The sequence below is a fragment of the Lissotriton helveticus genome, chromosome 4_1, assembly GCF_964261635.1.
Source record: "Lissotriton helveticus chromosome 4_1, aLisHel1.1, whole genome shotgun sequence".
Classification (NCBI taxonomy): Eukaryota; Metazoa; Chordata; class Amphibia; order Caudata; family Salamandridae; genus Lissotriton; species Lissotriton helveticus.
The window spans coordinates 1,582,103,965-1,582,121,841 of record NC_136063.1 but is presented as its reverse complement, the minus strand read 5'-3'; the positions used below and the strand labels follow the sequence as shown (position 1 = coordinate 1,582,121,841).

Below are 17,877 nucleotides of genomic sequence, written 5' to 3'. Positions count from 1 at the left end.
TCTTGACCTGGGGGCAAGCTGGAGGACGAGGCGGTCGGCGCTTCCCAGTAACACTGGGACCGGTGCTTTGATGGAACTGTGATTATGCCCCCTGGGATGATACCTTAACTGTTCATACTTACAGCGGAACCAGAACAACCTTGGCCAATGCCGGGTGGAGCTGTCCTATTCAGCTATAGGGGAGTTTGGCTCTGGTTCACCCCCTCAGTTGTCACCTACCCAGCCAGACATATGACATTGTTTTCCTCTTCTCTCCCATGTTTTCCTTCCCTCCCCTGCCTCTCCCCCCTGTCTTGGCTATTCTACCTGTTTCCCAGTAACACCAGGAATGGTGCTTTGATAGAACTATGACGATGCCCCCTGGGTAGATATCTTAACTGTTCGTACTTACAGTGGAACTCAAGCAACCTTGGCTGATGCCCAGTGGAGCTGTCCTATGCAGCTATAGAGGAGTTTGGCTCTGTTTCACCACTACGGCCATCACCTACCCAGCCAGACATCTGACACTGTTTTCCTTGTCTCCCCACTGTGTTTCCTTCCCTTCCCAGCCTCTTCATCCTGTCTTGGCTGTACTACTCGGTAATTACCCTAATTATTGTGTAATGTCATGTTTTTCTCCTATGTCTATACTTGGCTCCTGTAATTGATGTACTTAAGCAACATGTAAATCGCTGATCCTCATGTAAAGCACTCTGATACCTCTGGGTCTAGCCAGTGCTATATAAAACTTTGCAAATAAATGAAATGAATGAATAAATAAAGAAAGAAATTATTCCCATGGATGCATCTCTTGTTTTCAATTGTTCACAGTGTCTGCTCATCCATTATCATAATCCCAGATAGAGTCTCTGATTTGTTCTCCATTTTCTTCACTGCCGATCCTCCTAACATCATGTTCTCCTTTATATAAGTAATGTAGGAAATTGGGTTATTAGTTGTGTGCCCTGCACAAGTAACAGGCCTACATTTCTCCTTTCTGTGAACCACATAACCCGTTGTAGCGCTTGGCTTTCTAAGAGTAGCAAAGCAGAGCAGTGCGAGTGGAGAAGTGTGGCTTAATGGTTAGAGCGGCAGACCCTGATGCAGAGGTCTAGCCTGGAACCAGGGTTCAATCCCCGCCTCGGCGGGTCTTGGGCTTAAAATTCCACGGACCTGATAATTCTCGCCTCGGTGCCTATTCCAATCATGGAGTCCCACTCTGCAACTCTGGGCAATAGCTTGCTAAATCTCCACAACGGCCCCCACAACGCTAAGGATACCTGGCCTCCACCTTGGGGGTGCCAAGGAGTGGACACCTCACAGGGAAAGCCAGGATGGGTTCCACAGCGGTATTCGTACAAGCGCCTTGAGACCCTTGCGGGTGCGCAGTGCGCTATACAAGTATCAATTTACATTTACATTTACAAGGCCTACTCTGGGGAGGTGGTGTGGAACAGTAGGCACCGTTCACTGGCAGACAATAATAACACTCAATAAAGGATTGTCCAGTGGGTACTTTTGCTTTAGAAAAAGGAGAAGTACATTTATTAAACACGCACTACTAAATACTACACTGTAATTTACAAATATATACATTAGTAGAGGGAAAACACCATAAATGACATGACATAATCACCTTTGACCCCTTTAGGGGTGTCATACAAATATCTAAGGCAAATCTGTTGTCTTGGTCAAAGGTTTAAGAGCAACAAAGCCCGTACTAAAGATATGATTTTCTGCGTAACTGCAAAAATCAATATTAATCATTGTCAACATTGCTATCTCAATAAAGAATTTAAAATGACCAAAACATGTGTCTTTGTATTTGTTTTATAAACATTCAAACCATGAAAACTGCAATCATAAAAGCAGCCTTTACAGGACATCACATTTTGACTACATTATATGCAATCATATACGTAGCCCCAACAGGGCGCTTCAAGGCCTGTACCTTTCTTAGACATACTCAGACCACAATAACTGCAACTGTACAAAAGTGACTAGAGGACGCAACACTCCTAGTTGTAAAGCAAACCTCCAGCCTTGGGAGTGTTCAAAACATTAAGGAAAGTTCAGAGGGGGTTGTGGTTTTCTGCCCCGTAGACATAGGATATGTACTTTAAAAACACTCTTTAGGGGCGAGCAGCTGCTCTCCTGCAGTCCCTCCCATACTGCCTGCAAGTAATTGGTGGTACCCCTGCTATCCTGGGGCCACCACGAGTGGAATAACATATCTAAATTGAAGAGTCCCTAAGGACATTATGGGGCTCTCCTCCGGGAGCAGTGAATAATATAGTATTGGCTCTCCTGCTGCTTTTCGGGAGACTGCTTGCAGGAGGCCCTCTCACCGCAGTCTCCTTTAGATGAGGGTGGTGCCTGCCCCACCTGGGTCACCCCCCAAGGTGAGTGAAGTGGTGTGGGCCGAAGGCAGAGTCTTTCGGTTTTCAGGGTCTAGAGTTGGGGTCCCAGGACCCCAGATCAGTTTTTTATCGGCCCCTGGGGAGATGGGGGCCTAGGGCAAAAAGTAGAAATGGGCCCAACACATGCCCCCACCCCAGAGGTAAGTTAAGAATCTGCAGTGGAGCCCATGCACTTCATCGCCAAAAAGTTGTAAGGTCTCCAAACATTAAAATGCCATAACTTGGGCCTGATTTTGATGATTGTGGACTCTTTTTACTCCTGGTGGCGATATCTAGCCACCAGGAGTAGCTGCAGCAGACCTCCTCACCTCCAACACATGCAGTCCTCAAGGAGCTTGTTCTCCTAGGTCCCTGCGCCAGCCTTCCTCCTTGTCTTTGACTCTGGGATCAGAAGTTCAGGGCTTTCCCCAAAATTGTCCTCAGTAGGTCTAAGAGGGCCAGTCTCACTGGCCCTTGGGGAGATTCACTGGTCCTGGGATCAACTTGACAGAGTACTTAGTCCTTTCTGGGCATCGGGGGAGTCCTCCTTCGACCTCTTCATGGTGGCCCAGGGCCCAGCAGCGAAGTACAGAGAAATCACCAGGCAAGAGAGAGTCTCCCTCTTGTGCAAGAGTTTTCAAAGGGACGTGGAAGGTACCAGAAGCCATGTCATCTCTCCACCTCTGTTCCAACCCTCCGGCTTAGCATGCTGGGACAGTTCAAAATGGCGTCATCCAGTAGTCACTAGTCGCATCTCTTCTAAGGGTCTCAGCTCCTTCCTTCGCTGACATCCCTTCCAGGGCCTTACTCACTAAACGTTCAAAGGAGAACTACCTCCTGTGTTGGCTCGAGTGGTCTGGGCTCACTCCTTTGTTCAGTGGACTTGGGCAGGCACAATCATGGCACAGTGTGACAGCAGATTGATTGATGCTGATCATTCAGCCCCACCTCTTTCCTCCTCAGTAGCTGAGTGAAGCACTGTTAATTACTCCCTTTGTGTGAGGAGACATTTGTTCCTGCTGCTGGAGATAAAATGCAATGTACCTGGCACAACAGGATGACAAAAGGACTGGGATTTGACCCATAGTTGATCCAGAAAAATATGACAATTATGGATGACCCATAAGTTATACAGATATAATTTTGGAAATTGCAGATTTAATTTTCTCGCACAGGTTACCCCCATTTCTATAAGTCACTGATGTCTGTGGGCCAAAGAGATGCGAAACTGCACTCTAACGCAATTCTCTCCATATGAATGTAATAAAGTGTCACTACAGACAAAACAGTAAATCACACTGACTTTCCCTATTAGTGCACACTAACATTATAAGACCTACCCCAGGTCAATATCTAATCCTGCAGAGTCCCCTCTGTGCCAGGGTATCTGTGCGCAGCCCCTGGGATGAGCTTGACCGTGATCTCACACACGCAGCCTCCACACATGCATGTACACATGTTCACATGTAACTAGACAAGTGCATCTTGCTGACTTGTAGTCAGTTTGCAATGTGATTCCCGTTGGTGACACACATGTAGAGAAACTTACAAACTTTAAAAAGCCCGAAACCAGATGATCCAAAATGCAAAATAAAAATGGGTGTACTGAATGGGTGGAATCCAATTACAACTGATGAAGTGCATGAGAGCCTGCTCCCCATCTGATGCCTGGTCCCCATCTGCGAGACCAAACTCTCCATTTCTAGCTCTAGCAAGATCACACCAAGATAACCCCTGCTCACCCACTTGTTGCTGAACGGAGCAGTCAGGCTTATTCCAGAGGCAATGTGTAAAATGTTTGCACAAGACACACACACCAGTGACACAATAAATGCACCACAGATGAGACTCCACACCAGACATCTAAAACACACCAGCACATGTCCTACTTTTCACACACACTGTACCCTACCCATGGGGGGTCCATGGGCCTTTCTTATGGGTGCCTTATATGTAGGAAATGGGAAGGTTTGGGCCTGGCAAGTGCCAGATTGACATGGCAGTTAAAAACTGCGTGCACAGACATTGCAGTGGCAGGTCTGAGATACATTTATAGGGCTACTCATGTGGGTGGCACAACCAGTGCTGCAAGCCCACTAGTAGCATTTAATATACAGGTCCTGGCACACACCGTGTGATTTACTACGGACTTACCAGTAAATCAAATATGCCAATCATGGATAACCAATAATCATCACAATTTACACAGAGAACATATGCACTTCAGGACTGATCAGCAGTGGTAACGTGCCCAGAGTCCTATATTCGACAAAAAGAGGGTCAGACAAAAAGAAGGCCAAAGGCAAAACGTTTGGGGACAAACCTACATAACGGGCCATGTCTAACAGTGGGTAAACATATTTTGTTTGCTAATGAACTTGACACCCTTTAACAAATCTGCACAAAATTCAGCAGGAATTTGCACTTTTAGTTTTCTATTGCTATGACATGATAAGCTTAGCAGAGGGATCCAACGTTTCATGCAGAACTGACAAGTGAACACAAAGTTAAAACTTTGATTTGCTAACAACTTAGATTCCTTTTGACACATTTATTCAAAAAGAGAGTTTCGATAAGTGAGCTTAACTTGCAAACTCAATACTCTGCAAGTGGTTGGGAGGTTGGCTGGCTGCAGCAAATCCCCACTTGTCACATTCCCACTGGATCCTCAATTCCATTTAAAAAAGTGTGTGCCATTGGAAAAGGGAGCTTTTTTCTACTGTGTAATTTGTGTTGCTGCTCTTTTACCAAATGTGGCGCATCGAGCACCATGTTGGGCAAAATAAAAAACAGGGCTTAAAGAAGGCAATGAGCATACAGCAATTCAGGCTCATGCAACGCTGAGACCTACTGACATTAAAATTACGTTTAAACTTTCTAATTTGTCATGTGATTTGCTGGACCAGAGCCAGATTTATGGAACCTGGATGCTGCCAGGTCCTGGTGGATACCAAGTAGGTAAAATGCAAGAAATAAATAGGGTGTACCTCAGCATACATGGCCAATGGCTGTATGAAATTGGGGTTTGTTCTGCATGAATTTTGGGTGCAGGGCCTGGTTGAAGGTCAGACCTCCATGCCCAGGCCGGGGCCCAACCCTCTCTTGTACTTCGAGGCCTATAAACCCAAAACATTGACACTATGTTCGAGTTGACCATAAATGGATGCCATATTTAACAGCGTGACTCCAGGCACCACCTACACATTAATTGTCATTAGTAATATATGTGCTTTTATCACATTTCATTTTTTGCCACTGTATATGGCTGTAATAAACATGAGTCACAAGGTCTTTATTCTGTTAACAAGAGAACTTATATATATTATCCGATAAAGTTACATTCACATAACTCCCCTTTTCCTCTTAGTAGTTGGGGTAAATTTGAAATCATTGAGTCTTGGCAAGTTTAGGTATAGACCGGGAATCAAAGTTTTGTTAGACCTTCAGAGGTTACTTCACTAAAGGTTGTCCACTTCCCACTTTGATCTCTCTCTCACTTAAAATCATACAGTCAGTACTTGAAGGGCTGTCTTACTGGTATCATTCCTTCTACTGGTGAGGCTGATACTTGTTAACCTGTAAGAAGAGGTTCTTCATGTAAGGGATGGTCTTGCCTCCTATCCGTCATTCATCTTCCCCTTTTCCTGGTTTGCATGTGCCTTTAAGACAATGTTCTTCAAGGAAGGGATGGTCCTGTCTCTCATCTAACATTCACCCTGAGTTAGATTGGATCCTTCTTCTCTCCTTCCTACCTCCAGATAATCATTGGTGACTTCCCCACTTATTCCACTCCTTCCCTCCCCCATCTGTGAACTCAATTTTACACTGAAATCCATTTCTTTACAGTAGCCTTCGGCCTTTGCCAGACCCTGCACCCAACCCAATGTGGGTAACTAACCACCTCTGTGGACAACACCCAAGCATCCACAGGTGCCCTACTCCCACTGCCCACTGCCAGACCATTAACTCAATCACAGCCATGCGCTTTATGAGGCAAATAGAACACCTAATTGGCAATGTAGGGCCATATTAAATGGCTAACCTTATGCATCCTGTCTAAAATGTTCATATAATTATATTTATTTTACACAGTGAGACCCCATTGGCCGCTCCTCCATTTAGTTAATTTTATTTAATAATTTATTGAGGGTTCTAGGTATTTTTGTTACAGAGGGAGACCATGTGCTTTCCTTCCATTAGCCAACACTTTTTTGTTCCCGTATCTCTCCTTTATGTTTTACAATTTCCTCTATCAAGCCCTTACATTTAAAAGTGCAGGTTAACCTGTACCTTCCCTTTTTTAAATGTTACTTCTTACGTTTTTCTATTCCTACTGTTTGGTCACAATTTGTTTCTTGTCCTGTTGCTACATTTCTAATAAAATCACCTTATTCATTGGTATGTAATATGGTCATCATACAAGAGAATAGTGACTGAGGTCAATCTTTTTTCAAATACTAAAGCAAGCCCTAATGATTATGCTGTAATCTGACTGGAGGCGTGGATTGAACACTTGAACATCTAATCCCTTATATGACCTGTGAAGAGCTATATAAGCATGGAAAGATGTACAATTCCATTAAAAACAGTTACAATGTAACTCAACTAATTATTGCTCACTGTTATGATATAATGGGACAAGCTCTGTGATCAAATAATTGTTTTAACATTTTTATTATGAAAGTATCATCACTGATAAATACAGAGAAACATACTATTGTCAGTTGGAACAGCTCAGAAAGTTGTCATTTAAAAAGTAAAGAAAAATGTTCTGAATAAAATATATTCAACACCTAGTACCCAGACACCTAACTGAAAAGGAAAAGATGAATGATAGATTATAGATTAATAATAATTGGGTTTCTGCAATCCCTATATAAGAACTCTTTCTCATTTCTTGAGGATATGTGACTTGTGACACACCCAGTCCCCCATTATAAAGAAATGACATAGCCACTCAAGTGTAGGAACTTATTTCAGTTGAGTTCTGACGTAACAATGTCTGATGCCAGGAACCAAGGGGAAAGGCAAGTCTGGTCACGAAGCGTTACTTAAAGCAGCAGTTTAAAGAACGGAAATGACACATGGCTCTTTTTTCTTCAGCTCTGTTTTTTTAGCTGTACAGTGACAAGCAGAAAGGAGATATTCATTGCAACATGTCGATCTTATGCATTCCTTAGTTAATTATTGAACAGCTTAAACCTTTCTGCATGGTTCTACATATTCCTACCTACTGCACATTATTTTAAACTGATTCTAATATCTTTTTGTGACAAATATCTAACATTTCTATGTGTTGCATTTTGCACTAGAGATTCTATTTTCATTCTTCATTTTACAAATATACTATCTTTCATATCAAACGCCTACACACCAAGGATTCAAGTGGTTTGAGGGAAAGGTGCTGGTGTGATCATGTATTATAAGGAATAAAGTACCCCCTGTCGTACATGATACGGATTTTGCAAGCCATCTTGGAGTTCCATAACAGTATAAAGGAACGTAATCTTTGGCCTCATTCCTCTATATGGTCATGGAACTCTTTGGTGAGTTGCACTATCCTTATAATGTGTGGCAGGCAGTACTTTATTCCATACATAATGATACATTTTTAATGATAGTTTAAGTACCAGTAACATCCTTGACTCTAATCAGGGATGTTGCCGCTGCTACGAGTCCGAGTAGCTACTGAGTTCATAAAAAACATCCAAAACCTCTTACCAAGAACTGAACAAGCAATGGCAGCAAGGGGCCCTGATTGCCGCACCACTACGTGTGCTTCTTATTTTTTGACCATTCCTTTCAACAACTGATCCACAGAAATTACCCACCTCCAAAGGCCAACCAACATTATTGGCCTTCAATGATTCAATATATATGCATGCAAAGTGAGGCAACTTTCACAAGAATTTAAACAAGTAACATAGACAATGCGTATTGTGCAAAAGATGATTCGGGAGGTCTATGTTCTTTAAGGCTTGTGATTCTTTTTATTCGGTTTCTTTCCTAAATTACACATATAATTCAGCTCAGCCAACGCATTTCGCCCACACTTTGGGCTTCTTCAGGGAGTAGTAACAATGAGTGGTTCGATCATACCTCAAATGCGGCGAACGATCCCGTCTTCTCCTATTTAGTGCTCTGCTGTATCGATTAGTCTTTTCCTTAGTCCATTGATTAACCTCTTATAACCAGGCTCCGTACCATAATCCAAATACAAAAATCCAATGCTTTATGCCAAAAGTATATTGCCTTGTATGGCCATTGCGTGACGTGCAGTATCAACTGTTTCCTCACTTCAGCTGCCCTTCTGATATCTAAGGTGTAGTTTTTTATCTCAAGCAGCAGTATATGATAATCAGAAGTACCAAATAAAATGGGTGTTTAATGATAGAACCAATCTTGATGAAAACCTGCTGCCAGAAGAAAAAGCAAACCGTGCAGAAGGTAAAACATATTTGCTGTATGTTTCAGTAGCCTGACATCAAGGCCACCCCACCTTGTAACTGCATGACCATTTGCTCAGCTTAGAAGATGAATAATAAACATCAAAGATCAAAGAAATGTGTTGGGCTTTGTGTTTGAAAGAGTTGAGGATCTTATGCATGTAAGCTACCATGGACAAATTCATCTCAATCTCTACAGTAGCCATTAGCAAGTTGCCCATTTTCAAATCTATCACGAGTGCAGAAGCAAATCATTGATAGAATGCTTTGTTTTGGGGTTGCTTAGTGACACAAAATAAATTGATGTGTGCTGTGTAAACTTGCAATTTCTTTGTCACCTGAATGGTAGCTGTAGTTTAGGAGCCTGTGATGTGTTTCTACCCTGAGGCATAGTTCTGCTGTTGAGGGTTTGATATTGTGAGATATATGCTTCTTTTAATTTCTCATGCGTGCCTCCTCTAAGTAGATTTTCATTTGGCCTCCTCCAAGTAGGTTCTAGATCATAAATACGATTGTGAATCTATGTGGAAGATACAAGGTGGAATAATTATGAAAGGTTAAAGGTAAAAGTTAATGAAGATGCGATGCACATTGTGTTACCTATTGCCAGGGAACTGATGTGGTGACAAATGATCCAAATCTAATCCCTACCATTGTAAACTCCGAGACGACCATGGGGGCCACAGTGTCAGTGCAGAACCTGGGATAAGGGGTTGGGAGGGGTTGATGGGGGAAGAGACCGAGAAGAGGAGGGGAAGGGGAGAGGGGCTCCCTTGAGAACCCAGTAGGCTCAGGGTATCCAGTGACGTAGCTAGGCACACTGCCACCCGGGCAGCACCTAAATTTGCCGTCCTGGTGCAGGTAAGATGGGGAGAGGAGGTTGGCGTCCAATGGCCGGCTTGTTGGGGGAGGGGGTGGCTTCCAACAGCTGACTTGTTCTTGTGGTCGGGGGATGGGGGATGATGGTGTCATTCCTCTAAAATACAGAAACCACCATTTGTCTGTTTTTTGTAGTGGATACCTCGCTGGTGTTGCCACTAAATCTGTAATGCCTTTTTCGTCTGAAAACTGGAATTTTTGCCCAATACGGGAATTCTGGTTATGTGGGCCTTAGTAGTCTGTGTGCCCTTATCATGCAATCTCTAGACAATATTAGTTATCAAGCAACTTTAAATCCATCTGTTGAAACGTGCTAGCAGTCGGTGGTGTGACATTTTGTATTATCTTTTGGACCTGGCGACTAACGCAAAATACAGTTTTTGTACTTGGCTGGTGTAGCATTCTATGCAACTCAGTCAACTGTGTACAAATTGTCACTTTGAATTCTGATACACAGGGCTTTAAGTGGGTTGAAAAAACTGTGAGGTCTTTCAAAGGGGTGTGGTCGATATAATTAAGGTGTTCTAAAAACACGTAAGCTAAAAATCTGTGCTTAGCATAGTGTCCCGCCCCATTGGTGTGTTGCTGCTTTCTGTCATTGCATCTAGACATGTAATACAACAAGTAGCAGTACACCTACAATAAACTATTGGTTTTCCTAATGGGTATTAGTTAAATAGGATAAATAAGCAACAACTATGGCTTCGTTGTATATAATATTGAAAATGCTTCAGTCCTGAAATGATGAGACTGTGAAAGTACTATAAGGAGTCTCTTTGAAGTTACATCAAACTAAGTGAAGGGTGGCTCTGCTGCAGACTTAAGATTTGTTTTTCACCATGATGGTGAGGGCAAAAAACCGGAAAGCCCGATAAGGACCTTGCTTTTTAGAACTGTCGGTACTGACCCACTTAACCACTTCCACGATAGCGGTTTTCCCGCTGTGCGCTGGAATTTCAAAAACAACATGTTGAGTGACGAGTTCTCCTTGTCATCCGCACAGGGTAGGTAATGCTGATGACGAGCTGAGCTCGTCATCAGCATGGAAGGGGTTAAAGACCAGCTGATAAATGTATGCGGTGTGGTGCATCTGTTGGGCAAAAATTTTTATAACTCTGTTTCAGTGCAGACAAGAGGATCTTCTTCAGGGTCAAATGCAAAGACTGCGAAGGGCTAACATTCAAAAACAAAAAGAAATCGGCGGATCCATTTATTCCTTTGTCAAATACTTTGGTTTGCTGTTGTGGTAGGTTGCTTGGCACAAAGGCAACACAATTCTGCACACAGATATCACTTTATCAGCTAAAATGGACCAGTATAGATGTTCTTAATCTGTGGATGTGCAATGCTTCAGGCATCAAACGCTGCCGAAAGACACATGGCCGGACACAGCAATATAAACAGAACACATTGTGGTAGTTGCCCAGATGCCCCATTACACAAAGCAAAGTCAGGCCGTGATCTGATTAGCAATTGTGGTTCATTCTGACATGTGTTTTAAATGTTAAGGGCAGGAAAAGTCCCGGACTGTGATCAAATCTAGAACATTTTAATATTTTACGGTTTATCACATAAAACAGCAATGGCTTTCTCCCTAAAACGTGAAGATTACCAGGGCAGATGAGGGCTGCGGGAAAGGCATTGACTCATATTTAAAATTGTTGATACAGTTTATTTATATCCTGCTCTCATATGCAAATGAAATTGTGCTTTAGTTTACCCAAGTGCTTTGCCCTAGGCCTTGCCTTTGCATTTTCAAAATATGTGAGGCGTGCATGTTTATTGCGGGCCTCGGCCCAGGTCTTTGTTGGCTTGCTACACATTCCTTGGAAACTGGAGCGAAGAGGTCAAACCACATGTATTTTGTTTGTTTCTACTAGGTTCTCTGAAAAAAAGACCTCTGAGTGGCTGCAGATCTTTGAAGGTAGCGGCATCCCATATGGGCCAATCAACACCATAGGGAAGGTCTTCTCTGAAGCTCAGGTCAGATTTTGCAGAACTTTTCCCTCAATGTCTTAAATACAAATGTGCAACAAGAGAAGGGTTGGGGATGTAATTGGGTGTGCAACTCAATTTTAAGTTATTAGACATGGTATTGATTGTGATGGTTTTCACATGCTGTTCTTTGAGCCATTTGGTAGTAGATGCAACATAAAACTCAACATTTGAAAAAAACTAGGCAAGGGAAGGTGTACACATGTGAGTTATGCTTAGACCATCCAGCTGGTTACTTGTCGTTCATGGTTGCCCTCTGGCATTGGTTCGAAGTGGGGCTGCAAATACATATTTTGCAAAAAAATATAGACTCCAAAATATGGCTTCCCATTTTACGATGATATTGTCTCACAAATTTGTCCGCCTCTGTTTAATTCCTAAATCAAGCCAAACTCAGTTCCCACATTTTTCGGGACTGCGATAGTTCACTATTCTTACCACAGTCCAAGGCTGTTTGAAGACATGTCCTTGATAGTGGGTTTAGTAACTGCTTGAGGTTTCTGTAGGGAGATATTTAAATAAGAAGGAAATGTAGTTAATGTGTGTTTTAAAGACTTTGTTTATGAGGTCTAAGTTTTAACATGCTGTTCTGGTCTCGTGGAGAAAGGGGGGTTTACTCTTAGCAGATTGGTCGATTAGAGATTGATAGATAGAATGTTTTTATGATAGTAACTCCTGTATTTTAATCACTGTAAGTAACAGGTCTTCTAAATATCTATTTTAACGAAATCCAGTTTAAAAACCTATCATTTGGCCTTGCTAGATTCAAACATGTGATTGTCAGATTACAAGAAATGCCATTGGTGAATGTGTTGCTGCTTGAACCATCATTCTGTGTTTTATTACAAGAGATTTTGCTTATGATATCTTAAATGAATAAGACAATGAATATCCTCACATTGACTTTTAATACCCTTTCATGGGGGTCTTTCATATGAAACATTTCACATTTCACATTTGAACTGCACTTTATAATGCCTGTCGAGAGATGCAAAAAGTGATTGGATTTGGCTGGGTAGTCAAGGCAGGACCATTCCTATTGGTGCAGAACAAAGGCTTTTTTACATATGGTTGCTCTCTGTCTGGAATGGCAGGCATAGAGAGGCAAAGAAATGATAGACAAGAAAGTGGCTCAGCATAATTACCAGGGGTTGAGATTATTTCAGACTTTACAATTATTATTATTTTTTGTATTGTGTTTGTTGTGTCGCCGAAACAAAACAATATGGAGCTTACATGTGGGCAAAAGAGCACTATTCTGATATAAACCATAATCTTGGGTAGCCCTATCTCATACCATAATGAGTGCAGCTAGTTTAATGCTCGTAAAGATTATTCATTGTATGCAATACTTTAATGTGAACGGTCAATTACTCTGGGCCAAATACTCTGAAAGTTGTTGAATAAGCAGAATGTCCCTGGGGCATTGTGGCTTAAAGGTTGATGTGCAGTACATTGTTAATTCCTGAATAGATTGTTTTTAGTTTCTGATAAGTGTTCACTTTGCCTTAATACAGAGGTTGAGAGTGAGACATGTATATGGTTTTAAACTGTAAATAAACATGTGTATGGCCTTGTATGATATGATCAACAGTGACACCATACTAACGGAATCAGTTGATGAGTTTGATTAAGGTACACCCTAAGTAAATACTTGAATCAATTAAACAAAAGTTCTCTCCTAATCATTCTTTCATGGAGTATAAACATGTAATTGATCGTCATGCATCTTATGTGAGTTGGTTGTATTTCATCAAATAGGATGTATTAGTGCTCATTTCCAAAGGTGGGGTGGCGAATAATCCTCTGTTGGGAATTATTAAGAGCTCATGCAATGTGTCTACATGGACTTTTAGACACTGTACTGTACATAGTAAAGAGAGTGGCAGTATTGTGAGCTTTTATTGGGCAGCCATATGTTATGTTATCTGGAATTTGTAGAGCGCGCGGCTACTCCAAAGAGTGCCCCGGCGCAATGTTACTTCTGGGTGACTTTTCATTCTAGTTCAGCACAGGGTAAGTGTTTCACCGTACTCTGGGTCTGAGCTACAACAATGTTTTACATGTGAACGTGCCTTTGGATTATGGTACATTATGTCTATGATTTCCTTTTTAGTGTTTATTTTTGTGAATTACAGTGGGTATTTATCAGTAGTCTCCCAACTTCTGAAACCCAGAGGTTATTAGTGTTTACACATTTCACCGCACCAAACCCCTGTTGGACACAATGCTTTTCCAGTGTTTATATCAGCCCATAAAGAAAACGTCCTTGATACTATATGTATTTTATCAGGGCCAATTCTGCCACGAAGAAGATTCTATTGAAGTGGATTGAAATAGAATCTTTAGACCAGGTATGCCAATGATCTGCAACAGTATCCATCACTGGCCAGTACAGGGCCTACTGGTCTTGGTCTCCGAGAAAATACCTTTTGCTCCTTTTCTACCTTTATTCCTCTAACTGAAAGCCTTGTAAGAGCGTGGGACAAGCTTTATCTGGATCTGCCCCACACCAGTTGCAGTGAAGTAGGCAAACTGTGGAAACAGGAGTCATCCTGGGTTTGCAAAGATTGCAAGTACTTAGAACCAAGTTAGACACTAGAAGTAACTGTGTGATAAAGTAATTGGCATGAACCCAACACGGAATGAATATTATGCAGAGGGAGACAGTGTCCATTCTCACAGTCTACTCACTAAAAGGTGATATAGAGTGAAAGTTATTGACCGTGAAACATTGCAGACTTGGAACTCCTACCTGACTTAATTGTTTGACCTTGAGCTAATAATATTCTCTCTATGCCTAGCTAATTATGACCATCTTTATCACTGATTAACGAACCATAATAATACACAAGTTAGTCTTAGTAATGTTGCTGGTCTTACATTCAGATCACAATAAAGGTGTGGGGAAATCAATACCTTCCAGCATGTATCAAAGCGGTGCAAAATAGATTCCAAAGATTCCAGAAATCACAATATTGTATTTTCCTTCCATACTGGCAGTAAGGCACCTCTGCAGAGCCCTTATTCACAGAGTCCAAACCTATGCAAACAACATTCTGCAGGGTCACTTGTGTCTTCCCCACCTTGCCCTTAGTTTCTTGATTGCTGAGCTGCTGTAATCAGAAGGGTTGTGACTGGGAGATCAGGCAGGGAACATTAAGAAAGGAGACATGGTCAACTGTGTGACAGGAATGCCAGATGCAGGGCCGGACTGGCCATAGAGGGCACCGGGCAATCCCCTGGTGCGCCGCACGGGTAGGGACCGGTTTTGGGCCCACTGAAGAACCGGGCTTTTAGTACCCAGCGGCACCAGGGGCACGCCCAAAGTCTTCAGGTTCACCTGTCTTAGAATACAGAGACACTAGGTACTTCTTGGTGGTGTCAAAGATCGAATTTATTGGCTGCAACCAGAAACAGAGGTCCACGAAGTACAACACTGCGTATATTCGTAGGAGACTGCTCAAATTTGCAAAAACGAGTCATCCTTTTTATGCCAAAAACCTGCATTCTGGACAAACACCCATTTTTTACAATTTGTCCAATCATAGGCATTTTTACAGAAGGTATCGCATAACGGCAAACCCACTTTTTGGTTGTCCAGCCCACCATCAATTATACGGAAAGCCCAACATTCCTTCTTACATAAGTCGGACAGTACCCATAATAAAAGGACCACAACCCATGTCATAAAAGAGGCCATAAAGGAAGAAACGGAAACAGAGCAAGATAAGGGATGTGTGTGTATATCAAACTTTACATGTCCTGTGCTCTGATCCTTAATCTTGATCAGCTATAGGGCAAGGAACTGGTTCAGCAAGGTCAGCTTCAGGCAACGAGGTCAGTTCACTTGCTTCATCCAAAAGTCAGCACGAACTCGAGCAGACGTGTACATGTACCAAGTACTTGTTCAGCCGCAGTCAACGGCCTATGTGAGGGCAACCAAAGAATGGCTGCCATGCACAAAATGGAACCCATGGTCCGGAACGAAAACTCCAGATATATAGTGAATCTGTAGGTCTAGCATGACGAGATCACTCGTACTTGCCGAACTCACTAGTTATGGTTTGCTACTATCAAATTCGTAACGAAACCATGCTATTTATAAAACGGGTTCAGAATTCACGGAACCACACCCTGGGGCCGTTTTTGTTACAGGGCCAGATGACATAGACCTCAGCCTGCTGAGAGCCAGGGGAACGTTCAGTTGAGGAGAGGGACTGGTAAGGAATAAGAGTATTGTGGGTGTCTGGTTAACCTATTATTTTGCGATGCAAAACCAACATTTAAGAGCTTATAGATGAGCTATTGATGTGTTGGCCTGCTTATGAGGTATTTCATGTTCTTGCTTTGCTTTAATAGAAAGACATTTCAATACTATTTTATTGGTCATGTTTACTAACAGCTGACAGTGACATTTTGTACCCTGGCAGTGGCAAAAAGAGACTTGTAGGCACCCTTCAAAGTGGTATTGTTCTCTTGCTTATTCTGTGTTCAAATGTACTTTACCATCACGCTGTTGGTATGGACGTTTAGGCCAAAGGAGATATGTGGGGATGGGAGACACCAAGGAGAAACATGGGAAATTGCCAAAAGCGTCCGCAAGGCCCAATAAGTTGGTTCTCATCCTTGTCTCACAAATTATTTCCACATTTCCAAAAGGACAGCAAGTAGAGCTGCTTATAAGGGAAGATATTCTAAAGCGATATGGGGGCAGAGATGTAAAGAATTTCATGAAATCACAGAGAATCACATTCTGACCTAACCCTGGTCCAAGGGTCAGTTTGATTCTCTTATTGCTGTCCAGGAGTCAGAGTCACAGACACATGCTTCTCCTTGGACGGGAGCACAAGGAGTCACTATCACCACTACAATACAAATAGCTGGTATCCAATGCAGGAAGCAGGCAGTAAGATTTAAAATACAGTTTTGTTGATGATCAGTGAATGGTAATCACTCAAGCATGCATTGAATTACAGTAATCCATGCAGAGCTTTCGGAATAAGATCAGGGATATCTTCCAGTGTATGAATTTTCTATTGCTAAAAGCGATAGTGCCATTTACTGTGCAGGAAATCTGAGGATGCATGTCTTCTGTTCATGTTGACAACTTTTTATCAATTTAGTGTCTGGACAAAGAAGTGTAGCTAATGATTGTGAAGTGGTGGGTAACATGTATATTGTGCATACAAAACTTTCCTTTAAATAGGTACATTTCCTAAAGACAATGCCAAAATGAAGGAGCTTGAGGGTCAATCCAGTCCAGCAGATTGGTCTTTCTTTTCTTAAAAAATGCTCTAATGCCATCTATTGGGCAATTTCAGTGATTTTAATCTTTAACTGAAAAATCAGATATCCACGGTGGGTCTTTTCCATCTGTAATCCATTGAAACCGAAACCCGTAACTATGTTTTTTAGCTACTTTGCCAATACTAGTCTGTCCATGCTGTTTTACTTGTCCTAGGAAACTGTGAATACTGTTCTTTCCATGGATGTCTCTAAATATTAGCCGTGCCAGTGGCTTATTGTCCTAGTAGATAAAACAAAGAACGCTGCTCTTGCATCCCATGTGGCACCTGAACGTACTGAACTCCTTCTGGATCAGGAACTCCTTTGGAAACTCTTCTTTCCTATCCACATTTTAGGTTAAAACCAGGTCTTAAATGTGATCCTTGCTTCCCTGGGTCACCAGTGTAAGTTTTTTTGGATCAGAGAAATGCAATCGAATTTGCTCTTGGATGATGTAAGTCTGGCCAGGGACTGGGAAACAGCTTTAATCAGGGCTGGAGAGGAGTGAGGGGCACCTGCCAATATGATGTTGCTAAAGAACAAGCAGGATATAATTAGTGCATGTATTGCTGTTTCATCAGCGTTGGCAACCAAAGATGTTTGGTTATCTTGAGCGAATGCAGATAGAAATTGACACGTCTTTATTCATTTTTAATATTGTTTTTAATTAAATGACCAAATTGGAATTTTTCAGATTAGTACTTTATTCTATACATATATAAAAATAAAGTATAATGTCACAATTAAAAGCCAAGTTCAAAATTGTAAAATATACATAATGACATTTTGAAGCAGGCATGTCTTTCGAGGTAGTAGTGCGTATTCATAAAATTATAAAACAGTAGTAAAATACGCTGTAATCAATCTAAAAAAAAATGAATAAATAGCAA

The 17,877-nt window shown here is 41.9% G+C and overlaps 1 protein-coding gene across 2 annotated transcripts in view; it reads left to right on the top strand.

The window, feature by feature from the left end:
• SUGCT (succinyl-CoA:glutarate-CoA transferase) overlaps positions 1 to 17,877 on the top strand; it is a 3,526,579-nt gene that overhangs the window by 1,861,382 nt on the left and 1,647,320 nt on the right. For both annotated transcript variants that reach the window (XM_078688200.1, XM_078688201.1), the window contains exon 12: positions 11,584 to 11,686. In XM_078688200.1, the coding sequence (XP_078544326.1) occupies positions 11,584 to 11,686 (103 nt within the window). The remainder of the gene's footprint in view (positions 1 to 11,583; positions 11,687 to 17,877) is intronic.